Below are 9,986 nucleotides of genomic sequence, written 5' to 3'. Positions count from 1 at the left end.
TGGCTGCTGCGAGGGGTTGTCCGCAGGGGGGCACACTCTCGCCTCTGCTGTGGGGCCTGGTCGTCGACGATCTCCTGTGGGGACTTAATGATGATGGGTGTTATACAGTAGGATATGCTGATGACCAGGGCCCGGATTTTGATGACATGTCAACTTTTTTTCCTTGTATCCTATGCAATGCTCTTAAATATATAAATCTCGGATATGAGCTGCTGGTTATAGAAATGTAAATTTTATAGGTAATTTTTTGACATTTTTAGGTTTAAGGTCATTTTTTCATTTTTGGGGTAATTTTTTGGACTTTTAAGGGTATTTCTTGTCATTTTTGGCCATTTTAGGGAACTTTTCTTCATATGTTTTCTGAAATGTGAATAATATGGAAGCGAAGTGTTCTTTCTCTTTCTCCTTTAGGTCATTTTTCTGGATTTTTCGGTCATTTTTTAAATATTTTCAGGTCATCAAAATCCGGGCCCTGCTGATGACATTGCAATCCTCATAAATGGAAAATTCCTTTCAACCATATCAGAGCGTCTTCAAACAGCTCTGTACATGGTCCAACGATGGTGTGAAAGAACAAGTCTTTCCATCAATCCCAATAAGACGGTAATTATACCGTTTACTAGGAAGAAAAATATAAAGGGCCTTAAGGAACCGACTCTCTTCAATAAGACAATCCAGCTCTCCAGCGATGTCAAGTACCTTGGTCTAGAATTAGACAAGGGACTGACATGGAAAAAGCAGCTGGACAGGGTCATTAACAAAGCCTATAGGGCTTTTTGGACATGCAGAGGCATGTTTGCTAAAACTTGGGGACTGCAGCCGCACGTTGTGCATTGGATACATACTGCGGTACCTATGGCACCACAGTATGGTGGCCCAGAGTTAAGCTCAAGACAAGCAAGGCAGAACTTAGCAAATTGCAAAGGTTGGCTTGCTTAGGTATCACAGGAGCAATTCGAACATCTCCAACAGCTGCACTGGAGACACTCCTTGGACTCCCCCCACTGCATCTACAGTTGGAGGCAGAGGCCAGGGCAGCTATCTACCATCTCCAGTGCAGTGAACAATGGAAACCCAGATCCGATGGTTTTGGCCATGCATACATGAAAAAAGAACCCCTCTACAGATGGGGTCTGACAAAATGATACTGAGACATGTATATGAAAAACCCTTCACAGTCAGATTTCCTGACAGGAGTGAATGGGGAGACAGGTTTCGGCCCAATAGAAAAGGGGGACTGATCTGGTATACAGATGATTCCAAGATAAATAAGGGCACTGGAGCTGGTGGGTACTGCTATGGCACGAGGAGGAAACTTAGTTTCAGCCTTGGGCAGTACACAACAGTATTCCAGGCAGAAGTACGTGTATATGCCATTATGACAGGTATTATGGAGAATTTAGATAGGAACTATAGAAACAGGAACATCTACATTCTATCTGACAGTCAAGCTGCACTTAAAGCGTTTGACAAACACCAGATCAGCTCAAAATTAGTCTGGGATTGCCACCAAACCCTCATGGAACTGGACAAACATAACAGAGTACAACTGATATGGGTGCCGGGGCATGAGGGTATTGTTGGAAATGAAACAGCAGACCAATTAGCTAAGATTGGAGCTGAACATCCATTCATAGGACCTGGAGCTGCCAGACAGGCAATCAGGGACTGGACAAATATGAAGCGCAAGAAATACTGTGGATCCTTAACTGGACTCAGGCAAGCAAAGGGACTCATATGAGGACCTTCTACTAAGAGGGCAAAGGAACTGTTAAAGTTAAACAGGAACCAACTATGATGGGTGGTAGGACTACTTAGAGGACATTGTCACCTCAAAGGACACCTGTTCAAACTGGGGCTAAGTGATAGTCCCACTTGTGAGAGGTGTCAAGAAGAAAACGAAACAGCCACACATATCCTATGTGAATGTGAGGCCTTAGCTTATTTAAGACTACGTCACTTGGTTCAATATTTTATGGAACCAAGTGACTATTTTGACGCCCCAACGTACAAAATCCTGCGCTTCATTCAAAGCACGGGACTGCTGAGGGATAATCAATAAAGGGGAAGCACAATAGACCACTAAAGTTTGCGGTGCAAGGGCCAAAAAGGCCTACCCCTCATACATTCATTCATTTATTCATTCATTCATACTGTTCATTGCGAACTCATCCATTCTGTCTTTCAGATATTCCATATTTTTATTCCTGAAATACCTGCTGGTTTCACGTCTTATATTGTTCAGATTATCCCCATTTATTTTGTTAGGATTTTGCAACCACTGCAATTTACCTTGCTTCCTTTGGTATAATAATTCTAAGATCCTTCATCGAACCATGGCTTATGCTTCTTCAATTCATACTAAACTAGATGCTCTTTGGCAAAAATTTTGATATTCTCTCTAATAGTTTCCCAAGCTCTATTAATATCCATCTCAGTGTCTAACTTTTCTAAAGCTGTGAACCTATTTGAGATTTCAACATGATACTTCTCTTTAAATTTTACCTTGTTTGATTTCTTGAGATTGAACCTCTCCATATGAACCCTGTGCATTGTTTGTTTACTCACTGACAGGCTCTTCCCAACTTTTGCCACCACCACAATCTGCTGCCCTGAACAATCGTATTTCAATTATACTTGAATGCCGTCTCCTATCTACCAAAATATGGTCAATTTGGTTGTGTGTCTTTCTGTTGGGACATGTCCAAATAAATTTATGAATGTTACGATGTGGGAACATCATACGTTTGACAATAGGATTTCTTGATGTGGCAAAGTTTACTACTCTAACTCCATTATCATTATTAATTTCGTGTAAACTCTCATTCCCAATTTTTGGTTTGAAAATGTCTCCTTACCTACTTCAGCATTGAAATACCCTAACAAAATTTTCATGTGGTATTTAGGGAATTTATTGAATGCACGTTCTAGTTCTTCATAGAACCTGTCCCTCACATCATCAATTTTATCTTCTGTTGGGGCATGACCATTCAGAAAGATGATATCACACCAGCGACCTCTTAGTATTATGTATGACATTTTCCTCCTGAGATGGAAAATAACACTGTGTCCCTAAAAAGGGCTGTCTTATCTCACAATTCCACTAACCTTCTGTCATGAAAAACTGAAGTGTGTTTCTACAGTCTACCATTTCCACCAGCCCACACTCGAGTCATTTCCTCACACTGGTCCGACTGACCACCTCCCTTGTAACCTGCCTAAGTAACCAAGCCAATATCTCACCCTACAGATTTCAACTCTGAAGATGGAAGCATCATGTTGCCCAAACACTGGTATCTGCCTACAAAACTAACTATGATCATATTATTCTTCACACTTCATTACACTTTCATTTATATACCTTGATGTAATTTACAGTTCATAGTCAAATTTTAACTCAGTAGGCCAGAAAATGACATGAGCCCTAGTCAATCAAATTATTATGCTTTACAATGCTCAATCTGAGAAAGTGAAGCATTTACCATGCATAAATAAATGTGACAAATACTCAGGTTGTTGTATTAACAACAAACACATGCAGCAGATGACAAAACAGTACTGAACAAGATCACACCAACTTCATGAACTGACTCGATGGACCAGAGTCCTTCCTGAGAAGCTAAGAATTGCTCAGCTAGTTAAGAAATTAGAACCTAAAGGTTCATCACCATATTCACAAGAGGATACCACTGGCCCCTATCCTAAAGACAAATGAATCCAGTCCACACTCTCCCATCCTATTACTTTAATACTCACTTTAACTATCCACCTATCTATGCCTAGGAAGTCCAGGTGCTCTCTTCCCTTCAAGTTTTCCACCTAAAACCCTGTATGGATTTCTCACATCTCCACTCCCATGCCTACCACATGCCGCAGTAGGTCACACTCCTCAACATGGTCATCCTAACAAACTTTGGTAAATAGCATAAATTATAAATTTTATATAACTCCAGTCTCCTGTTATTTCCTCCCTCTTAGGTTCATATATTCTATGAAGCACATTTTTTTTTTTCGATCATCCTTAACCCATACTTGTATACACAATTGTTAGATGTGTAGAAACGTTAAGGCCCAGGCTGCAGTACAAAAATTAACTGTTCTCAATTTATTTAATAGCAATTAATATTTTATTTGATGTTTTAGTACAAAAGAAATTATTTAAAGACCATAGTCTTTACATTATATATTTCAATGATATATATAAGCAAGATTTTCATCATAATTAGATACTTAATTAAGAACTAGAAATGTCAGTTGAATGCAGAGGTATGTGACAGATATAAATACATAGTATCAGAATGTTGTGCATGAATATCCTGTGATACACAGTTTTCTATAACTTCCTTATCTCTGACATTGTGAAAGTTTGACAGATGGATACGGAGGCAGCTTCTGTTCTTCTGCAGTTTATTACAGTAGGGGCAGCTGAAGGGGCCACGGTTCTCTCCATGGGCATCACGTATATGGACATTCAAGTTACGACTGTTCACAAACTCACGATTACATAGTTGGCAAGTGATTTTCGATTTCACTGCATGTGATTTATTACCTGTGGAAGAAACAGCAAAACATTAGTGTTGCACAAATATTATTTACTGCTTCACAATGGAATAACAGTGCTTCAACATCAAAGATGATACTTCATGCTATATGCTTTCAGAACAAGAAGGGACAAATGATGGGTGTTCTATAAACATTAATTACTGTTTCACATGCAAGAGAATAATGATACTGACATACTGATAACAGTGTATATAATGTTCACCTTATAGAACTGAAGTCATTATTGCAAGAAGAAACAGAAAACATTAATGCTGTGTAAATATCATTTACTGTTTCAAATCCAGACATTATATATGCAATGGAATAATGGTACTGCATTTCATATCAGAGATGACAGTGTAGGCTATAAGGTTCACCTTATATAACTGAAGTCGTTATTGCAATAAGAAACAGAAAGAATTTCATCCAAACTTTGATCATTTTCCATATAACAAAGAAGGAATGAACAAAGAGAGGGAGAAAGGATGGAAAAATTACAAATATAAAAACGAAGGGGGAAAAAAAGGAAAGATAGAGCGAATGTTAATGTAATGTGTCTTCTTTTTCACAATAATGAAATGTTAAATGGTGGTATTTCGATATACAGAATTGCTGATCTACTTTTCGGTAATAAAACCCTTCACTGAATCATTGCACACATACAAATCTGGAGTCTGAAATGTCAACATTGTGGTTGTCCATCATTTTTACTTACTTAATTAAAAATAATATACATTAATTAATATATTTAAAATTAAAAGAACGAAATGTGCCTTAAAATAGGGAAATGATGTGTCCAAAAAGGAAATTACAAATTCTAAAATTGTGTATTTCGTGAACATCTGTATTGTAAAAATTACTTGTTATAGAAGTAACACTGAAGCCCTTTAAAAATATTTTTCTTTACTTCCATATATTTGCTGTTTTAAATTGTATATCATTAAATATTTGGGAGCCAAACAATATTTCAAATAAATCTGCAGAACATAGGAAGTTACATGTTTATGTTACAGTAAATTTTTCTCTTAAGATAAGGGCTGTAAACCACCTGACAAATAATGTTTCCACATTATGTCCAACTCTGCAAGGGCACATTTTTCTGCACTGGTGACTGTTTTATCTTCAACATCATCATCATCATCATCATCATCATCATCATCATCATCATCATCATCATCATCATCATCATCATAAGTGTATCTGTTTTCTCAAAATTTGTTGCAAATTATTTGTAACAAGGATGAAGTTGATTGAAAGCAATTGATTGCTTTATTTCAATCTTATCATGTTCTGATATGATATGAGAGCAATAGGACCTCTGTTAATGTAACACTTTTCACAGATCATCAGAATATAAGGATTATTTCAGGTCTAAAAGTTTGTGACGGTGGTATATTAATACAATTATTGAGTTTCTGGACATTATCCATCATCCTATTATTATTTAAAACACACAGCGTTTCTGAGACTGGAGTCTATCTCCATCTTCAGGTGGAACCTACTCAGTTGGGTCCAACTGATAAAGCTAGTCTGTCTCTGGAGATAGGGACGAGTAGGTTCCGCCTGAAGATGGAGACATGATCCAGTATCTGAAATGTTGTGTGTTTGAAATAAAAACAGAACCGTGGCTAATGTCCAGAAACACAATAATTGTATTAATACACCACTGTCACAAACTTTTAGATCTGAAATAATCCTTATATTCTGATGATCTATGAAAAGTGTTACATTAAACAGAGCTCCTATTGCTCTCATATCACATCAGAACATGATAAGATTGAAATAAATCAATCTGTCCACACCATCCACATGTAGAGTGTAACAGAATATAAACAATGAGGTATTTTACATATAATTTTAATTAGTTGTTACTATGTTATAATAATAGAACTACCAACCCTAACATTTCTTGATTACAGCCCATTACATATTTCAATGGAAGGGCACACCAACTTCAGGTGCACTTACTCAAGTACATAGCTGAGTCATGCATAATTCCATCACAATGGCTACCACCAAATACAAATAAGAATTACAATGTGTGACCCTGTGGTTAAGTTGGTAGATTAACTAACTAACTAACCCTTCTTGAGAAGCTGCCAGTTGCAGAGTTACTCAAGAATTTCCCAACATTTTAAGGATCCAAAGATTCATTTCGACGTTCAAAAGGGTCCTCCACTGGTCCCTATCCTGAGCCAGATCAATCCGGTTCATACCACCCCATCCTATCTCTAAGATCCACATTAATATTTAACACTCACCTACAGTTTGGTCTTCCTAGTGGTCTCTTTCCTGCTGGCTTTCCTACCAATAACATATAAGAATTCCTCTTTGCCCCCATTCATGCTACATGCCATGCCAATCTCATTTTCTACTTGGTCATTCTAATTATACTTGGCAAAGTGTACAAGTTATAAAGTTTCTCATTATGCAGTTTTCTCCAACCTCCAGTCACTTCATCACTTTTTGGTCCAAATATTCTTCTCAGCACACTGTTCGAACACCCTCCATCTATGTTCCTACTTTAATGTCAGAGAACAAGTTTCACACCCATACAGAACCACAGGCAAAATTATAGTTTCATATATATACTAATTTTTATATTTTTTGACAGCAGACAAAAGAAAAAACAAAATGTTCTGGGCTGACTGGTAGCAAGCATTACTCGAATTCAATCTCCTCTTAATTTCCTCCTGAATCAAATTTTGATTTGTTACTGTCATTCTCAAATATTCAAACTGCGCAACGTTTTCACAGGATCTATTAGCTGCTTTTATGTTATGACTGCCTTGCATTCTGATAAAGAGACATCAACATATTGTAGGGTGTACAGCTTTTGCTATGCAATGGGCAAATAAACAACGGCGTTATTCTACCCATTTCTAGGCAGTGGATTGGTAAACACGTTCTTGTGGCAATGAATATGTGCACAACAATAGATACTGTTGGAAACGGTGTTTTCTACTTGGTCCATGCGAAATGGTTATATGGAAGACAAATGGGGCAATCCAGTTAGTTGAAAGTAAGCCTGCGAAGAGAAGACTAGGAGGCTGGTGTGAAATAGCCGCCAGCCTGGCAGTTGTCAGTTGTCAGTTGAGAGTTGAACTCTGCACAGAGGGCTGTGAAGATAGAATCTGAGTGAGTGAACCTGAAGAATCTCCACTGCTACAAATCATTGCCAGAGAACAGATGATGAAGACACAGTAGGGTGGAAAAAGGCTTAGTGGACGCTGTGGTGATTTGTGAAGTGTGGAGATTAGTGATAGTGCTGTAATTAATTGCAGTTCCAAGTGGTGTGTATAAGTGTTCAATAAATCCGTTCACAAATTGACACCCTGTCTATAGTCACCCAAAAATCATGACAATATAATTAGTTCTCTCTGCATTTACTTCTAGACAACTTCTTTACTAGCAAAAATTACAGTTTCTGTGTTTTATCCTTACAATATCTATGTTATCTCCCAATAGATTAACATCATAACCACGTATCAGAAACTGACATGTGCCATTAAATTTGAGATTCACCTTAGTTTGCCTGGACCATTCTAATGGCATATTCTAAATCAAAGCTGAAAAGCAATGGAGGTAAAGCATCTCCTTGTTTTATACAATTTTAAATAGGAAACACATCAGGCAAAAATCTTTATCTATAAAGATTTTTACCATAGATTTAATTTAAACACATTTTATTTGCCAAACTAGTAGTTACATGGGTACCCAAAGCTCTGTGAAACTATGGTACAATAATTCTCTCCTAATGTAATCATATGCTTCCTTGAAGTCTATGAATAGTTGATGTACTGTCTTACTGTACTCCCATTTTTTCTCGATTATCTAATGAATGCAAAAGTCCTGATCAGTAACTGATCTGTTCCATCAACCCCACAACCCTTTAGACTCCATAATGATGTTCCTTAATAATTCTGTCTATGTATGGACTTAACCTTGAGAGACAGATACTGGATAAAATTTTGTATGAAGTTGATAATAATCATATTCCTTGATAATTACTACAGTCAGTTTTATTGCCTTTCTTGTGAACTGGTACAATAACAGATTCCTTCCACTGACCAGAGAATTCTTCCTTACTTCAAACAGAATTAAAGAGTTTATGGATTTCAGACTGCATGTTTTGCTTCCTAGTTGAATAAGTTCAGCCTGAATTTGATTTCTATTTGGCGATTTATACTTTTAAATTTTGCAATTGCAATTTCAGCCTCCAAGGGGTTAGGCTCAGGTAGTAATGGCTTAGTGGTGTGTATTTATAATTGCCTAACATCACTGACCCTATAAACACTCAATAACCGAGAGAACTAATTCTCCCACCTGTTGTAAATGTTGTGGGAATGTGGAAGCAAATCACTCTTCTCATCTTTATTGAGTTACTACTAGGTTATAACAGTTCTTAAATTTATTTATTCCTCTGTACAGGTCTTTAATGATCTTGTTATTACTGTTCATTGCAAGCTCATTAATTTTGACTTTCATATATTCCCTCTTGTTCCTGAAATGCCTGCTGGCTTCACATCTTATATTGTTCAGGTTATCCCAATTTATTTGGTTTTGATTCTGTAACCACCACAATTTGGTTTGTTTTGTTTCCTTTGATTTAACAGTTCTGAACATCCTTCATCAAACCATGGAATATGCTTCTACAGTTCGTAATAACTTAGACCTCTTTGGCAGAAATTTTTATATTCTCTCTGATAGTTTCCCAAGCTCCATTAATATCCATTTCATCACCTAAGTTTTCCAAAGTTGCAGTTGGTAGGTTATTCTTGCTATAACTCCTTAATATTACTGTCACAACAATAAAAATGAGTACATATTATGTACTTGGCCCCCTTAAACCACTAATAGTATTTTGAGTCTTGTTGTGTCTAAGTGTCACTGACTTGTTCCTGTTGACAAGTAAGTTTATAAAATTCTTGAAGAACTGTTCAGTGTGTGTAATTCACTTATTGAAGGTTATACTGATTAACCCTATCCATGCTATGAATGAGATATTTGACATAGAAATACTGATCACCTGCTCTATATAACTTTGGTGTTTAATAACATCTGCAAAATATTTTTCCAGTACTGTCTTCTTGTTATTTAAGAAATTCAACCCATATATGTGATTCATTTCACCACTGAAAATTATGTTATCATGGATATAGACAAACAGCATTATTTGCTAAGCACATGTACAAGGTGGTTCAAATATGACCGGGACTGATATTTTTTTAAACCAAAATTGCCAAACACTTACTTGCGCATGTCAGTCTTCAACGTACTCCCCTCCAGAGTCAACACATTTTTTCCAACGTTCTGGAAGCATCCTGATGCCCTTTTCAAAAAATGTTTTGTGGTTGGCGGCGTATCCACTCCCAAAGACTCTGGATGATGGCACTGTTGTCCACAAACCGCATGCCTTGCAAGTCTGATTTGAGCCTTCTGAA

The 9,986-nt window shown here is 37.1% G+C and overlaps 1 protein-coding gene across 5 annotated transcripts in view; it reads right to left on the bottom strand.

The window, feature by feature from the left end:
• The window catches only part of LOC111874402 (broad-complex core protein), a 174,916-nt gene that overhangs the window by 8,728 nt on the left and 156,202 nt on the right, over nt 1-9,986 (bottom strand). For 2 of the 5 annotated variants that reach the window (XM_023869882.2, XM_023869893.2), the window contains one exon: nt 4,465-4,549. The exons of 2 other annotated variants lie outside the window; for them this stretch is intronic. Coding sequence is in view for 1 of the 3 variants with exons in the window: in XM_023869884.2 (XP_023725652.1) it covers nt 4,251-4,549 (299 nt within the window). In the remaining 2 variants the exon portion in view is untranslated. Of the gene's footprint in view, nt 1-4,188; nt 4,550-9,986 lie in introns of those variants that run through there. One more of the 5 variants, XM_023869884.2, reaches the window with a different exon arrangement.

The sequence above is a fragment of the Cryptotermes secundus genome, unplaced genomic scaffold, assembly GCF_002891405.2.
Source record: "Cryptotermes secundus unplaced genomic scaffold, Csec_1.0 scaffold251, whole genome shotgun sequence".
NCBI lineage: Eukaryota > Metazoa > Arthropoda > Insecta > Blattodea > Kalotermitidae > Cryptotermes > Cryptotermes secundus.
The sequence above is the reverse complement of the archived record's forward strand: the minus strand, read 5'-3'. Positions and strand labels throughout refer to the sequence as shown.